The sequence below is a fragment of the Talaromyces stipitatus genome, genomic scaffold (assembly GCF_000003125.1).
Source record: "Talaromyces stipitatus ATCC 10500 scf_1105507295523 genomic scaffold, whole genome shotgun sequence".
NCBI lineage: Eukaryota > Fungi > Ascomycota > Eurotiomycetes > Eurotiales > Trichocomaceae > Talaromyces > Talaromyces stipitatus.
The window spans coordinates 4,413,748-4,431,062 of record NW_002990113.1 but is presented as its reverse complement, the minus strand read 5'-3'; the positions used below and the strand labels follow the sequence as shown (position 1 = coordinate 4,431,062).

Sequence of the window (17,315 nt, the reverse complement as noted above, 5' to 3'; positions counted from 1 at the left end):
CAAATCTTAAATGGTCGATACTCTCTAATCCCTGTCAATCCTACACTACTATTCTCAGAAATTAGTAAAACTACAGGGCTCAAGCGAGTCCCACTAGATGCACGGGTCCGTGTCGCTTATATAAGCACATCGCTTATATAACGTAATCGGTAAGCCACCCGCCCATGTAAGCAACCCGCCCACCTCCCCGAAAAATAACTCTCTATATTGATTTCAAATCCCATTTTTCGAATCCGCATATATTTCTCATACAAAAAATTAACTAGCAGTACGACTAGGACATCGGTTTATTTTATGCCCTTCAGCACCACAACCACTGCAGCGGAATTGACGGCGTACGATTGGTTGAGAAGCTGGGAGCTCCGGCTCAGCCGGAGCAGTAACAACAGCTTGAGATGCCTCAACCTGACCTTGTACGAGCGCTTGAGCTTCTTCTCTAGTAATCCCTTGCTCAATAGATATCTGCTTATTAGACCTTTGGCGCTTTTGATTCTCTTTTTCATTTGCAGCTCGTAAATCGCCAACTTCTTTCCGTGCAAGCAAATAGTCATTTCTAGCCGTTTCATAAGCCTTTGACATCCGTGAAAGAATCTGATCAAGGCCTTCAAATGGGTTTTCTGTATGCTTATTTATACGCTTCTTTATTGTAGTTGACTGGCGTACAAATTGGCGTGTATTTTGTGGTGTTTGTAAGCAAGATGATTGTGTATTACTTGATCGACTTGGAGGGGGGGTTGGTGTTTTTAATTGAATATCAAGCTGTTGAATAACTCGATCCGGATTGAAAGGCACCAATCCGGTGGCTGTGAAGCTATTCCGAATAGTTTGAGCTTTATATGCCATTGTACGAGCCTGTGGAAATGCCGTTAAAAAGTCGATTTTGTTGATATGGTTGAATCCAAGCCTCATTCGCTGTTCAACAAGCTGCCCATATTGTCGCTTTAAAACCGCAAAACAGCCAACATCAAGAGGTTGTAAGAGATGCAAAGAATGAGGTGGCATGCAGATAGGGATAATATTATTCTCGGTGCACGTACGGTCAAATTCTGCAGTCAAATGACTTCCATGACCATCAAGAATTAACATTCGATATCTTCCCATTGTGCGATCATTGATATAAGGAATAAAATGGGTTTTAAGCCATTCTAACCCTATCTGATCTGTAGTCCAACCATTATCGCTAATATTGATTCTCCAATCGCTAGGGAGCTCATCAAACCAGCCTAATCGTACGTTTTTCTTTGCTTTAAAAATAACGTACGAAGGCAGAGCCCAACCGGTTGAATTTGTTGCTTCAATTGCAGTCACCCATTCTCGATTTCCGGGCTGTAAAAGCTTTGGCCGAGCATATCGATCGCTTCCGGTAATAACCTTTGCAGTTGCACAAACTCCCATAGCAAAGCCAGTCTCATCAAAATTGTAGATATCTTCCGGAAGGATTCCATACTGAGATATAGCATCTTGTACGCGGTCAAAGTGCTCTTGAATTATCTTTAGGTCTTCGCATTTGGCACGCTCGTAGTTGTATCTTCGTGAGAATTTTGAATCGATCTCTGGGCGACGTTTAACAAGGTTATATACCCATTTTTCTCCAACCTGTTGATTTCCAGATTGTGATAAAAGATAATTAGCAATTTCTCGTACAAGAGAATGCCGGGGGGGTAATCCACGTCGATCTAAATCAAGCACCCATTTGACAAGTGATTCCTCCTCAAATTGAGTCAATTTATGGTTGTTGGCGCGCTTTTCGGCCTTATATTCAATGCCTTTCAGTCGATCTCGGAGAGTCGTACGAGGAATATCATAAATCCGTGTAACTTCACGAATATTGGAGATTCTTCCATTTTTCAAATCGGAAACAGCTAACTGAATTCTTCCCTCAATCTGAGCGCTTTTTGAAGGGTCTTTTTGCGAATCGGTGGCATTTTTACGCGTTGAAATATGGTAAATCAATATAGAGAGTTATTTTTCGGGGAGGTGGGCGGGTTGCTTACATGGGCGGGTGGCTTATCGATTACGTTATTAAGCGATGTGCTTATATAAGCGACACGGACCCGTGCATCTAGTGGGAGCCGGCTCAAGCCTATATCTATCAGCGAGACTACCACTAGTGCTGCCAACCCTGATACTCTCTCCTCAAGCTGGTTTGTCAACTTCCCAGAAGGCACAAAATTACCACTGCTTATCCAGCTACGTCTTTTTGGCACTATCATCAATGCTTATCATCTCTCTAAGAAATTAATAGTTATCTAATACACCTAATACTAGAAATGGTATAATGCACGATCCTATGCCTGCTCCTCTCGATGCCAGCTATATGGCTCCTCAGAGCATACTGAAGAGGGCCATGTTAACTAATGTACAGCCCCAGAGCCTCATCAGTGCCCTCCTAGATGCATATACTGTTATAGACCACATCTAGCTGATTTCCCAGAATACCTCCTGCGCCCTAAAGGTAATACTAAACATACTAAAGCTCAGCAAGCAGAGATCCGCAAATCCTGCGCTATAAACCTCGTAAAAGCTCAAACTGAAGGAGGATGCAGCTCTTAGCTCTCCATAGGCACATAAGAAAACACCTATAGCATTAAACGAGATGCCATCTTAGCCTCTAACCTATAAGACTATCTCTCCTTTCCGTTTAGTAACCCCCCCACCTCGCGCCCTAACTGAAGATCCTCCAATTACAGCACGTGCCGTCTATTTTATAACCCCTCAGCTATAAAACCGGTTTGCCTCTCTTCTTAAACAGAAGCTATGATCTATCACTATCTAACTCAAAAGGCGCCCGTCAAAATCCTACAGTTAAATGTAGGGCACGCGCTAGATGCATATGAAATAGCTCTCACATTAGCATACACTAGCAAGATTGATATTATCCTAATCCAAGAACTATATACATTCAAAGATCTTAGCTGACAGATTATAAAAAAACATCCATCATATGAATGCTTCTCCCCAACTGACAGTTGGGTAATAAGTAGTCGACCACGAGTCCTCACCTATGTCTAAAAGAAGAAAGGCATTCGGATCTCCTAGCTTCGCCCCTTCACAACTAACACTAAAGAGGCCTTAGATCTCCTATTCCTTCAGATTTTCTCGCCTACAGGAAAGTCTGCTCTGATAGTTAATATCTATAACGCCCTAGCAGGCTCCATCAGAGCAGGTGAAGCTACAAAAGCTCTTACAACCCTGCCAGAGGTATATTTCCCTTAAGCAACGATACTCGTAGGCGATCTTAATCTACTACACAACAGATAGCAGCCCTCGCTACATCGCAGCCCCACACCTTCTGCAGAGCCATTTATTAACTGGCTAGATCTCTAGGGTCTAGTACTCATCTCTGACATAGACTGTCCCATACATGAAAGGGGTAACATATTAGACCTCAGTTTTGCCTCAAGCCCTCTAGCACTCGCGGGAGCTAAAACTAGCATAGCGAGCCACCTAGATGCAACCTCAGATCATTAACCACTAATTACCACTGTATTATGGGATCAGAGATACAAGGAAACAGCTCAGAAACTGAGATTTGAATTTGACACGCTAGATCACACCAGCTTCCTCTCACTCCTCGCCTCTAATCTTGCTAGTATCGAGAGCTCAATCATAACAGAAGAAGACTTTGATGCCCTTGCCGAAAAACTGACATCTGCAATCCAAGAAGCATATAGAGGCTCTGCTAAGAGAACCCTGACACAAGGTATAGGATAACCTTGATAGAATGAAGACTGCAAGAAAGCTTTACACAACTACCGCTTAGGCCTCTGCTCAAAGACAGACTTCCGCAGGATAACTAGATGGTCTCAACAATAATTTTGGCGAGAGAAGCTCTCTACGGTAACATAAATGAAGAATGTCTTCAATGTAAGTAAATAGTATAAGTCCATAGGCACCTTCCAAAGCCCTCCACTAAAGGATCCACTGAGACCTAACAGCTTCCCAGCAGTTGCTATACATGAGAAATAAGACATACTAGTCCGCAATCTTCTCTAAAACTCAGCTAAGGTAGGAGATATACCTTTGAACTCCCTAGCAGTCTCTACCACTAGTCTCTACTTCCCAGACATATCAATGACATAGGTGGAGGAGTCAGTACTTCAGGCAGGAAATACAGCCCCTAGCGCAGACGAAATCCTAGCCTGCATACTCAAAGTAGCATGGCCTTTGATTAAAGATAAGGTACTAATGCTATACTAAGGGTGTCTAAATATTGGCTATCACCCAAAATACTTTCAACACGCAATTTTAGCAATTATCCAGAAACCAAAGAAGACTGATTGGTCCTCACCTAGATCATACAGACTAATTGCCCTCCTCTCAGTCCTGGGCAAAGGACTGAAGCGCTTAGTGGTATGGAATATAGTATGGACCTCTATACACCACAAAGTATTAGCAAGGCAACAGTTTGGGGCTCTCCTACTAAGATCTGCAACTGACCTAATCACATGCCTAACACATGATGTTGAATAAGCAATAAATTAAGGCATGACTGCCTCACTCTTTACCCTAGATGTCAAAGGCGCCTTTGATGCCGTGCTTCCCGGCAGACTGATCTACAGATTATGTGAGTAGGGCTGGCCTACCAACCTCATTCTCTGGATTGCCTCCTTTGCCACTGGGCAATCAGTTCAGATCCAACTTGATGGAGAGATCGGCCCCTTAACAGACATTGCTTGCAGTCTTCCACAAGGATCTAACCCGCACACTTTTAGTGAAAGCTAGATCTATTACAATATCAGAAAACACTAAACAGCTATATCTACGATGGCTAGGAATCCTCTTTGATAAAAAACTAACGTTTAAATAATATATTGAAGAAATAGTATCTAAAGCCCTCACTGTGGCTAATACCCTTCGCTCTCTAGGGAATACTATCTGAGGAGTCAAACCTCATTTACTATAGCAGGCTGTATCAGCCTGTATACTTCATAAAGTATACTATGGCGCTGAAACCTGGTGGCCAGGACGTACTTGCCCTAGGCCTTTCTAGACTTCAAACCAAGTTAGAGAATATCTTAAGAAACTAACTAAAGTAATACTAACAGGCGCAAGAGCAGTCCTTCCAGTTTCCCGCACAATCCCAATACCTGTCCTTTATCGAGAGTCTGGATTCGCTCCACCAGAAATTGAACTAGATCAAATAGCCCTTCTTATAACTATCCGCCTACAGCGTCTCAATCCTTATCACCTACTTCGAAGACGCGCAGAACAGATTGCTAGTAATGGCTGACAAACCAGCTGATTTGCCTGCTGTATACTAGCCCTCCCCAACTCTAAACAGATAAACCCCCTCCAATACGCTCCCTAGCACCCTCGCGAGTCTTATGAGAATATCTAAGCTTAAATAGGAGCTCCCATGGGACGCACTAAGGAACAGGCAGCAGCTGATTTCATGGCTTTCCAACGCACCATCCCTAGCTTGGATATTGTAATCTTTTTAGATGGATCTAGGCTAGTAGACAGACGTGCAGGGGGTGGCTATATTGGATTTTAAGCACACCATTAGTTCCTCCGCTCCTCGCTCTCATATGGACATAGGAAAGAAGTCTTTGATGCTAAAGCAGAAGCTGCTCTAGCTAGTGCTCAAGCAGCAATAGCATACCCAACAGCTCAATTTGCTACCAACTTATAGATCTGTCTTGACAACCTAGAAGTTGCTACACGCCTTCTATCTCCCTCTACAGGATCCTTTTAGGAAGTCTTTGAATCCTTTCGCACCCTTGCAGCCACCTGGCCACTACGTAAAAGACTTCCACACACCAAAAGTGAATTAATCTAAATCCGATAGGTCTCTAGACACACAAAAATCCCTGAGAATGAAGCAGCTGATCTTACTGCTAAGGAAGGAGCTATCTCTACCCCCCTCTCTTTATACAAGTCCTTATATGCCTTGCTAAAGAGATACGCCAAGACTCAATCCCTTTCTACTGCTCTGACACGGTGACAGACTGTAGCACCATAGATATACCAAGATCTAGAAATAACTACATCTCCTAAATGCCCTGGAGAGCTTTAACTTAACTAACTTAACCTTGGCTATATTATAGTGGCCCGTACTAGTTATGGAGACTTTACAGACTACCATGAATGCTTTAATCATGATGATGCTTACCTTCTTTGTTGGTATGGAGCACGAAAAGCACCTCTATATTTCTTCTTCTGTTATATAGCTAAGAGACGAGCCCCCCGCCCTCCTGGACCCCCTTCTGAAGTCATCTCTTTTCTTTTAGGTACTGCGAAGGGAACATAAAAACTAGCCACATGGCTAGCAGAGACTCGTTTCTTTGAGGATATCTGTCCTCGCCAACCTCTCCTTAGCATCTAGCTAAGTCAGCCCTACTTTCCCTTTATGTATCTCTTTTCTTTCTTTCCTTTCTTCTTTCAAAACTCACTGCTTAAGTACTATGGTGGTAGAATTATGGGTCATGGAGCGTAGGTGGACCATTGCAGCTGGCAAATACTCAAAACCTACCCAGAAATGGACCTCCCTGTAAGACCACGGCAGCTATGGAAATGCGCCAAAGAGTCTCTTATTTGTATATAAATCCGATAGGACCTGAAGCCCGAGATTTACCCCTCGGCGGCTTATGTCCCAGTAGGGATCGGTGGGAAGCGTGCGAGTCACGAACCACGGCCGTTAAATACACACACACACACACCCTCGTTCTTGGGGATCAGTCACAATATTAGGAATCAAGATATCTTCATATTGTCAGGCTCATTAGGCCGCTTCGTGTTCGCGCCTTACTACCGTCTATGCTTCGTGATACGGACCGTAGTTAAACCAACAATATATTTGCGGACAAGAATGTTCAAGTGGAATCTTGGGATATTTTATACATTGCCAAAATAATCACGGAATAACATTGAACCATTTGCGAGGTTGGATGGGAATCATGGCTAACCTTGGAAGCGGACAGCCTCCGTTGCTTGTCCGCATATGTCCGCATTGATCATTTATGCCCTAATCACTATCTACGTCATGGCTTATTACTGACTCACTGGACATTTAGTAGTAACATGACTCTTTTTAATAATTAAGACATTTAGTCAAAGGTACATATGTACATGATTCATTTGCGTGGTAGTTGCACTGATGTATATGTTTGTAGGTGCACTGATAAGGGGACACTCACAGTTTGATTATACATATGTATTAAAAGAATTTCTTAGCTGCTCTAAGATGTGACCATCTTAAGTATGTTTATTGTGGCCCCTATCTCATAATAAAAATAAACGTCTGAACAAGTAAAAGATGGTTGAAATACACTGCCACTTATAAGAAAAGTTGAAAAAATACACGACATACAAGTACTCCTGAGCATATGGAAAATGCTTTCTAATTTCAAGAAGCACAATTCCGAAAATGCAAAAATAAAAAAGAATTGAAGTCGAAAGCGGTCGAGGAAAAATAAATAACAGAAGCTGACTCCATGCGCCACCGCCAATGCATTGAAAACTGAATTATACGAAGGTAGCATCGCATGCTATATCATGCTATATAGGGTTGATAATTGGGACAGGCGCTTTGGGTGTGGTGCTTCCTCCAGACCCAGCAGAGGGAGACTGTTTCGGTACCGGTTTACCCTTCATTTGTGAAGGTGTGGGAGGAGAGCAGTTCTTCCGACTTAGAGTAGGTGAAGCTGACTGCTGGACAGGTGTCCTCCGGTGCGTTGCGGTTGTCTGTCGTATAGGCGTATGTGGTGTTTGCCGAGGTGGGGTCCCTCTAGTCGTACTTTGGCGGTCGTTGCTGAGGGAGCGGTCACGATCACGGCCAACACTGCTGCCGCCGGCACTGCTTGTCTTACCACCACGCTTTACCATTCGTCCAAGAACAGCAACCAATTCAGCGGCATCCTCAAAACTTTCATCATCCATCCCTTCTTGCGCATTATACACATCTGCAATAGTCTGTTTTGCTAGTCGACGGCAAGCATCGGCATCGTGGAGACAGTCATATAGATATGCTGCGTATTCAAGTTTGACAGATAGTCGGAGAGGGTGCGACCCGGGGAGCAGCGTATCTGCTAGAGTTGCTGCATGGCTGAAACATGGAGTCGCTGTCTGCGTATAGTCAAGAGCCGGTAGTAGAAATGATGCAGCCGGTTTAGGTGGTGGATATGGGTTCAGACCTGGAGGACCCTTTTTGACGCTACTTTCTGAAGGCATCCGAACCGGCCCACCCTCACTGGGTGGAGGAGTTTTCGATATTGATTCTCGATTTGGATCTGATTGATCCTCTGTTGGTGTATGACGGACGCCATTGGGCAGATTGGTGGAGCTCGGTAGACTTGATATCCCTGGGGTATGGATGGCAGGCTGATTGTGAAAAAGCACAAAAATGTGGTAAAATGATGCGCGCAATTTGTACGCAAGTACCTTGAGCAGGATATAGTCCTGTACCATCGGTAATATGTACTGCTCCACAATCACCAATCCTTCGCGCGACAGCCATACGATATGGTAATACAACTGTAAAGACTTGGTCTCGCGCGTCGGGTCCAAGCGGCGGAGCTTCCGAGCGCGAACCAGTTTTTTCGACAATATTACAGATAGACCAAGGATCTTGTACAGCATGCTCGAAAGAAACGGGTTTTCATGGCGAGTGCTTGCCGCCAGTTGGCCCAGATACTTCTGGTCAACTTCGTGAGAGGCCATCCAAATAGCAAATAATGAAACCTCCAATTCCTGTGCAGAAGCACCCATGTTAGCGAAACTATCCAATTCCTGGTCAGAGTCGTCTTCCAACGAGTCATCCATCTCTTCGGGTAGCCACGCCCAGTGGCTCGCGTCCTCTGTCCCCATCTTCTCCAACAGAAATTCAAACACGCAAAGAAAACGACCAAATATAATGAAATAAACTGATAACGAGCAGATAATTCACGGTTTTATGTATTGGTGGTTGTTTTGGATGACCATGTAGCCGCCGAGTAACCCGCCGGCGGCGGTCAGGAACCAGACTGGTGAAACGAGCAGGGGGGACGAAAATGGAAAATAAGCGCTTACCTAAATCCCTGAAGATTATGATCAGCAATTTTTTGTAATTCATATAGATTAATTGCGCAATTAACAATCAAAGTTCGGCGTTACTTTGTCGTATTCGAAAGGGGTTGAGTGTATGGAAGAAGCGCGACACGCCAAACTCGTTCGAAACCTTCGCAGTGTGAACAGTCTGTAAGATACGCAAAAGAAGCGTAAATCGGTTCAAGAGTTGTTTGATAATTCACACTGCTCGGTAGAAAATCGTTTGAAAGGTGATGGCGCGAAATCCGGAATGGTAGTCGTGGGTTGCGAAACCAGAGCTCCGATAATTTTTATCAGAGCAAAAAAAAAACCTGACGGAAATGCACACAACTTTGCAAGTATTTGTACAGTGATCACAGAGAGCTGAGAGTAAAACTGCAGAACCAATAGTGGTATGAGGTTGAAGTGGGCAGAAACAGATAATATACAGGCGCAACGCTAATAAGTTCAATAGGGTTGTAAGGCGGCCGTCATGGAAACCTAATAGCAACGATAGGACTATGTAAGTCCTTGAAATAGATCCGGGTCGTGATAGCCTCTAATTTGAACAGTTGGGCCCAATGAGGTAGGAACATACCTGGTAGCTCAGGTCGATTCAATCAATCAATAGATTTCGATCGCTCCCCGGGGCGTGGTTCGGTCTTCGCTCTGTTAGATGTCGATTCCGTAGAGGTCTCCGCGCCAATCAGAATGATCGTATACCGTAGAGCAAATCCCCAGGCGAGAGTGAGGGAACAGAGAAAATGTGGCTGTACAGACTCTGAAAGTCGCAATTCATTGTGAGTTGTCAGGCGACGAAAGACTATATCTCTGCTAGGCCGGAAGACATGGTGCGGTGGCAGGCTGTATGATAGTAATAAATCAGGCACAAAAGTGCAGTTCCGCCGCACCGCAACTCTGCCTACGTAAGTAGACAAAATGCGCAGGGGCAGACAACACACCACAGTGACCTAATTGAGGCGGTCAATTGGCTCCCATTGACCGTGGGGAAAAGGATTTCCTAGGTCAATGGCCTTGTTTTCCAGGTGTCTGATCGATGACAGTTGGCGGGTACAGCTGTCAGCATGAAATCCAATACCGAGCTGCTGGAAGAGCGAAAAAAAAAAAAAAAAAAAAAAAAAAAAAACTTCGAGAAGGAACTGGTCCCCTTCCTTAATCCGCACAATTCTCTAAAGGCCGTAAATGATGCACGTCATAATATTGTATGCCTCTGCTATCTCTTTCCCACTGGTACGGCGAAGGTGGAAGCAATTGTTCGATCCTTGGCAAGGAAAAAGTTGGGGGGTCGGTGGTGGGCAAACGCAAGCCTGTATGCATACAGGAACTACGTGTCAGAGCCAGAGCTGTTCGCGACGCCTTTAGCCTTGGACCGGGGGGCATTAAGCCGCGGCGATAGTGGAGCAGCAGTCGTCAGACAGCCCATTCAGAACAGGTGAATCCCACGTAGATCGGATATCGCCAGTGTTTAAGTTAGCGCGACACCTAAACCAGTCCGTTTTCCCTATTTCAATACACCAGAGTAATTTTTAGACTGGCGCTTGCCAGCGTGGCAGCGGGCTGTCCCACCAAGACTTTTCCTGAGCACGACCACAGGACTTTAGGGGCTCCGTAATCGTAGCAGGAAATCATCGTCATCAATGCCACCCCATGATGCTATCTGTGGCTATACTCGACAGTTGTTAGGCAGAGTGTGGCGTTTTGAAGACGGTGACTTCAACATCGATAACTTTGGTACTATTGGTACGAAAGTACGTAGTAGCCCTGTATTTCCGGCGGAAACGCGCCAGGGATGTGCATAGCTGTATGCCGTATTGCTCCGTTAATGATCAATTTTCAGCATGCATACGATAAATTGTAAGAAAACTGTTGTGTAGTGCGTAATGACCAATACCCACCGCCAGTTTGCCCGTATCGGTGGCTATCAGCTAGGCCAGGGACGGCTAGCGGATTACTGTTATGGATGGCCTTCTGGTAAATTGGATTTGGACTTTGGGGACGTCAAGTGCGCAGCTCATGTAGGTACCGTGTGCCAGCGAAGCTAGACATGCAAGAGAGTGGGAAAGGAGAGTGCAAGAGGGTGTGAAAGAGGATGGAAGTCGATGTCTGGATGGAGCAAGGGAGGATCCAGAAAGGGCGCGGCCCGTTGCTGACCCAGACAATCATGGATGCCTGATGCCTAAGGCTTCGGCCTTAAATTCTCTGCCTTTGACTACTTCGTATCCCAAGTCTTAGCGTGCTCAACGTCTCTCTCTTGGATAGACTGAACTGACATACGATCCGAAATGCGCTTACAGATTGCCCCCCTACATTGATGCGCTCTATGTATAGGGTCTGGAAGTTGTCGGCTTAGCGGCTCAATTGATTGACCGAACCACCCTGCTTTTCATATCCATATATTGTTCCAATATATTGGCCGGTAACATGAGATAAATAAAAAAAAATGTCTACTCTCAGATACATCCGCTGATCTTCTGTTTCCTTCAACATCTACGGAGTACAGATGAAATAATTTAGATCAGATCTATATACGTTCCATTTTGGGACTAGCGTCAGACACCCACTTGTCAGGTGACCATACGTACCAGACTTCCTTTGCCGAGTGGGGGTTTTCCTCTTCTCAGCTGCCACCGCTTTTGTGAGGCGCTCGCAGTCAGCCTCACTGAGCGGACACTGAGAGTGCGTCTGTGGACAAGTCAATCTGCAACTAGGATCGGAATACCGGGGAGACCAGAGTCTTCAGGAACCCCAACTGATTTTGAGCAGCACCGCTGATATCAGAATACACCCTCATCGACCATTTGGTGGAAAAGGGAGCTGGGAGCCCTTCCAATGGATTGCTCAAATGATCTATTGAATGAATCAAGAAAAGGTCAAGGACATAGAGCTTGCTGGTGGTAGAATCAGGGTCCGTGGTTATGTCCTCATGGCGGAAACGTTCCATAAGCTCCAATGGTCGAAGGTTAAAGAGGCTCATTGGAAACTGAGAGGAATCCAGAGAATCCCCAAGCATCATCGGCGGAAGAAGCTGGTTACCGGCAAAAATAAACAAGTGGAACCTGCCGTTGGACGGCATGACATCGAGCAGGTGAGCATGATTTCCATCGATATGTCGAACGGCATCAATTGGAAGCAGACGTCTCCCCGGCGTCAGTGGCTCCACCGCTTTGCGCTGGATTGGCGTTCGAACGTTCAGATCAACAAGCAAGTTCGGAGGTACTCATACCCACACCACTTGTGAATCCATACCCCGATTCCCATGTTTCGCGGAGGTTTTGGCTTTGAAGTTTCTCTTTCTGCCCACTTGACGGGCAAACTGGGCATCAGATTCAATCAGCTGCTTGGCTACCCAAAGTCTCTCCTGTTGATATGTCTGGAGCAATGCTGGGTTTGCGATACCTTTCAGAACAAGTGCCAGTCTCCATGTTACTCTATATGAGTTAGAAATGCTGACGTTCATTTCCTGTCCTGCCTTAGGGCTATGTGTATGGCATGTATCTTTGAGGAGGAACACTCGCTGGGTTTGATCACAAAACTTATGAACAACTCGTTGTGCAACACAGTATTGGCTGATCCAAACTATATCCGTGATTTTCATTTGATAAGGATGAATAACCTTTTTAATGTGCGACTGGATGATATTGGTGAGTTTGAAGGCACTGTTTTCACAGACGACATCCTGTGCCCGTTTGCGCCGAGGCTCTCCTGGCCATTTTCATCGATTTGAAGAAAGATTCGGAGCCCCTCATCCTTACGAGGAATAAGCACACAACCGCCATCAGGGGTTCGAATGGCGCAGCGTCGCCTGTAATCTGGGAATTTGGTGTCAACGTAGACATCTACCACAGCCCAAGCATCTTCGCTGCCCCGTGAGGATGATTGCACCCCCGTCGCTTGACGGATAGCACTTCGTGCCCCATCAGAGCCCAAAATGTACTTCGTCAGACAAACTTGTATGGCGCTGCTGGCATTGTTTTTAATGTATTCTGTGGGCGGCCATTCGGGTGTATCTTCATTGTATTCTCGTAATGAAGGAATTCCATGAAGCGCTGCACCCCTTGCACTTTGGACAGAAGATTTTCTTCAAAGGAAGCTTCTGTCATACCTTAATCCGTATTGAAAAGATACTGGTAAGGTGTAGCTTTGGAGCAACTGAGTATTAGCTGAAGTTCACACAGCAGAAAATTTCTGCAGGATGGAGCATTTACCATGGACTACCTCGGCTCCCATGAAATTTCTAACCAACGCTCCCACGCTATCACACACCTAAAGGGATGTTTCTGTGAGTCGGTGGCCATTGCTGTCAAGATCATGTAGCAGAATCATTGTCTGCAATATTTCCTAAGTACGGGGTTGAAATGCTTTTCTAGATCAGCACTTTCGTCATTGCAAATTAAAAGGCAATCTCTCATTAACAAACTACTTGCATGTCCAGTTTGAGTCCTTGTTGGACGCTCGTCAGGTAAGGGGAAATCGATACCATACCCTTGTAAAGTGGCCGCAACCAGCAGCGCCAGCGCCGACAATAAGGACGTCTGTATGCTTGAGTTTTAAGGGTCGAGCCCAGTTAATAGAATTTGATTGTCATATGAAAACAACTAGGGAGGTTCTTCAGATGGTCCCTTCAAATTGACGGTGGCACTCGATAGAATGAGAAGCTCTATGCTCTGGGTTGACCATTTTCTTTATATGTGTGGCCTTCTACATCTAATCCCAAGTTTCATCTCATCCTCCAGTACGAAGTCCAGATTTCAGAATGTTATAGCAGTAGATTAATACAAAATGAGCTCTGACAGTTTTCAACATCGAATCAACCCGCAAGTGACGCAAATGCCGCAAACACTAGGATAGCCTTATTGGCTCGTGTATACATTAACGCGCGATGCAAACATGATCATACTACGAGTATGATGTCTAATATAAAACCCTGTCAAATTTCGTGGCGAAGAGATTACTACGTAGTAGAATCTAAAGGTGCGTCTGTAAATATCCCTTTCGATTTCTTGAGGGGAAGGAGCAATTGTCTCAAGCACAGCCGTGCGCCATAACATCATTGTAGAAAAATAAAAAGGGTGTGGGTTGGCTTATAAAGCCAATAAAACAATGTACGTACGTCCATACACGCGCTTCAGGTGGTACTCCAAGTACTATGGTGTCAAATGTATTCAATGGTCTGTTCTCTTCTCTTAATGAGGCCCCGACGCGGTCTATATAGTCCTTGCTTGACGAGGTCACGTGTACCTTCACGTGACCTCTCCTTGGTTCGCGTCGGTGCCAGGAATCTCGATTGCACCTATAAACCAACAAAGGGACTGTTTATGTAGAAAAATTTAAAATCATGAAAAATGTTCCTGATGGTTTGCTCATTTCTTATCAAATCGGCGGGACTCTCCTTCAAGCTGGTAGAAAAGACCGTAAGATTTGAATAATACGCCGATACAGTTTCTAGTGCCGTAGACTACTACAGCTTTTCGTTATACAGAGGTGTGTCGAGAAACGTTGGACTGGTTGAACCACACACAGGTTCCACTTATCACGAGTAAACAATGATAAGGGGAGTATGAAGTTTTAAGAGAGAAGATATCCTTAACAGAAGTAAACACAACAAAGGTAGAAGAGATCCCCCGTACAGCCTGGTGCCCGTACGAGTTAGAGTGCCTTGCTGACTCTCAATGTAGCTAAGTTAGTATTCAAGTCACTTATGTCAAAGAGCAATGAAGAACGAGACTAGATACATGGTAATGAGCGTGCTTATATAGATCATTGAATCAATCCTCCTACCATTTCTCCTACCTTTCCATGGTATAGCCATGGTATATCCAATCACTCTTCCTGTTTCCATATACCATTCTCCTACCATCCAAAGGTATTCCCCATGGTTGTTGGAGCCAAAATCACGTGACTAGCAGAATACAGAAGTCGAACTACGGAACGATTCGCAAATACCACAAAAATACCAGAATCCCTTGAAGGGCGTCCTTTTGGTGAAATGGTATTACGTTTAAGTTCCGACAGAGCCTGTGTCCCTAGCTACCGCTTGCGTGTCTTTTCGTAAAATGACAGGCTATGGTGACAGCTTGTTCAGTACAGCGCTTTTCCTGAATAGTGCTAACACTCCTGCAAGTTGGCTTCGTAACATGTGGGTTTTATGCTGCATGGTCTATATCAGGCCTAGCTGTAATATACGGTAAAAGTAGTGACAAAGTGAGCACCAAAACGGAAAGGGAAAGCCGCGGCGTGTCAAAGGAAATCCGGTACGTAGGTACCAAGTCAACACTCAAATCTCTCTTTCATCCCGTTCCTAGATTCTTTTCTAAATTCGAACTCTCGCCAAAAGAGAAGGAAATAATATTCAAACATAATGACCACAGCACAGCTGGTAGACACGTCTACCGCGTCTCCGAATAGTTCCAGTTTTGGACAGAATGACGACCCCATCAAGCTATTTCGATGCTGGGTGCGCCAGTCTTGTGATGACTGCATCTCGATGAGAGATGATCTGGACTGTAGTTGGTGTCCATTTGTATGTTTCAACTTTACATGCTAAGTTCACTTCTTGGATGCTATCTTTGTGCTCAGTTTGCAGCTGGAATTTTCATATGGCGTTTCATCTTGAATCTTCCTCTGATCAAGTATCGCTAACACCACATGCAGTCGTCGACCTGTGTTCCTAATCCAAGTCCCAAATACCCCCTTTTAGCTCCCATCGACTACCCAGATATCTGTCCGCTCGGAGCAAAAGAGCGCTGGGAACTACGCGCAGGCGGTTTGGGTTGCAACGTCAGCACACGCAATTTCCTATCCGTGATTGTAGCGGTTGTGAGTTCTTTCGCACTGATCGCGCTGATTGCTCTGGTTCTTCACGGTTTAAGTAAGATGATCCGGTGGTGTACGGAAAGAAAGAGGAGAAGCAGGAGCAGGAGAAGCCGTCTGGGAATCATCTTTTTCAGAGGTTCAGATGGCGACAGAGTTGATATCATTGAAGACGCCGGCCGTCGACGACCAGGACGATCGTCTCATGATGGAGTTTCCATTGACGAGACAAGTCCACTGCTGAGGAGGATCAACCAAGATATGGGCGTATAGAACTACGTGGTTTTATAGTAGTTAGCTGATTATATCACTACTGAACAATGAATATCATGATCGTTCTATGTATCGCAGAAATCGGAGCACCTGATGCACCGAGACCGGGAGCCCCTCCTTCTAAGGTTCGTAACCGAACCGGGCGACCGAGCTTCCCCTCGTTGTTTACTTTTTCTCTAATTCCTCAGCAACAACTTCAGTTTCTTCAATTAATCGTTCGTATAAGCAGCATTGGTGAAGCTCGCATTTGAGTAATTCATTCTCTCTTCTCGATTCATCATGGCCGGCTTCCCATCCCTCAAACCAGCTTTTACCGTACGGGTAAGTGAGGGGTCGTTATCGATGATTCGGAATTCCGCATCGATAGCTCTGGTGTGAAATACATGCTGACTTTTGACTCAGGTCGCGGTTGATGCACCATTTCCTGTTGGTATGCTCTCTCAGATTCCAGTTATATGACATTGTATGGGGAATTGTGGTGGGAAAGGAAGATGAAGCGTGTTGACACATTTCCATACCTGTAGGAAGCCATCACCGCAAGGCGCCTCTTGTTGTTGTGGTAAGTCATGGATCATCTCTTCTCTTCGAGAGAGATAGTCCCACTAACAGAATGAAGCCAATGGTCGGAGGAACCGTCATCTCAGAACCCGGCTTTACCCCAGCCTTGAATGCTAAATTCGAAGGCATTGGCAATGACTACATCCGCAACGATCCCGATGGAAAGTATATGCGTTTGAATGCCCATGGTGTGGTAAAGACAGACGATGATGCAGTAAGTAGGATTTTATAAGTTAGAATATACATGCATCGGCAGCTGACAATGATGTAGTTAATTTACATTCATTATCAGGGAACAGTAAACTTGACCGAGGGCGTTGTCAAAGCCTTGTCAGGTCAAGCTGGCGATGCAGAGACGCCGTATGGTGATAGCTGTATGTGTCCTACCTTGAACACAGGTTGTCTATTCATATACTAATGCATATATTTTACCGGCTTTAGTCACCTCGTTTAACATTGAGGTACGTTGATTGCCCCCCTCATAATTGTATACCAGACTTATCGTTGCATAGACTGGAGATGAGAGATACAAGGACCTCGAGAACGGAGTTTTCGTCGGTCAGGGTCATTTCGTTACCAAGACTGGAGAAAAGGCCATTGTCGAATACAAGGTCAGCCAGGTCGTTTTGGGTTAATCCCGTGGTTAT

General features: G+C 45.1%; 4 protein-coding genes across 4 annotated transcripts, besides 4 other annotated features; 1 reads left to right on the top strand and 3 right to left on the bottom strand.

The window, feature by feature from the left end:
• Positions 1-258: 258 nt before the first annotated feature.
• TSTA_075690 (uncharacterized protein) lies at positions 259-1,925 on the bottom strand (the record flags this gene model as incomplete). The annotated part of the gene is made up of 4 exons (XM_002341543.1): positions 259-617; positions 1,038-1,180; positions 1,262-1,817; positions 1,868-1,925. 4 exons carry the CDS (start codon positions 1,923-1,925, stop codon positions 259-261), a joined length of 1,116 nt encoding a protein of 371 aa, XP_002341584.1.
• Positions 394-1,881: a mobile genetic element.
• A 949-nt stretch (positions 1,926-2,874) lies between the features above and the next one.
• Positions 2,875-4,698: a mobile genetic element.
• Positions 4,691-6,085: a mobile genetic element.
• Positions 6,086-7,352: 1,267 nt separating this feature from the next.
• Positions 7,353-9,264, bottom strand: TSTA_075680 (uncharacterized protein). The gene is made up of 3 exons (XM_002341542.1): positions 9,010-9,264; positions 8,407-8,691; positions 7,353-8,382 (listed from the first exon to the last, which is right to left on the bottom strand). Exons 2-3 carry the CDS (start codon positions 8,659-8,661, stop codon positions 7,501-7,503), a joined length of 1,137 nt encoding a protein of 378 aa, XP_002341583.1. The 5' UTR covers positions 8,662-8,691; positions 9,010-9,264; the 3' UTR covers positions 7,353-7,500.
• An 859-nt stretch (positions 9,265-10,123) lies between these two features.
• Positions 10,124-10,153: a microsatellite.
• Positions 10,154-11,653: 1,500 nt separating this feature from the next.
• TSTA_075670 (uncharacterized protein) lies at positions 11,654-13,322 on the bottom strand (the record flags this gene model as incomplete). Its single annotated transcript, XM_002341541.1, has 4 exons — positions 11,654-12,196; positions 12,251-12,593; positions 12,641-13,087; positions 13,291-13,322. 4 exons carry the CDS (start codon positions 13,320-13,322, stop codon positions 11,732-11,734), a joined length of 1,287 nt encoding a protein of 428 aa, XP_002341582.1. The 3' UTR covers positions 11,654-11,731.
• A 3,067-nt stretch (positions 13,323-16,389) lies between these two features.
• TSTA_075660 (uncharacterized protein) lies at positions 16,390-17,303 on the top strand (the record flags this gene model as incomplete). Its single annotated transcript, XM_002341540.1, has 7 exons — positions 16,390-16,431; positions 16,513-16,540; positions 16,635-16,669; positions 16,727-16,882; positions 16,940-17,042; positions 17,110-17,129; positions 17,181-17,303. 7 exons carry the CDS (start codon positions 16,390-16,392, stop codon positions 17,301-17,303), a joined length of 507 nt encoding a protein of 168 aa, XP_002341581.1.
• Between the last annotated feature and the right edge of the window lie 12 nt (positions 17,304-17,315).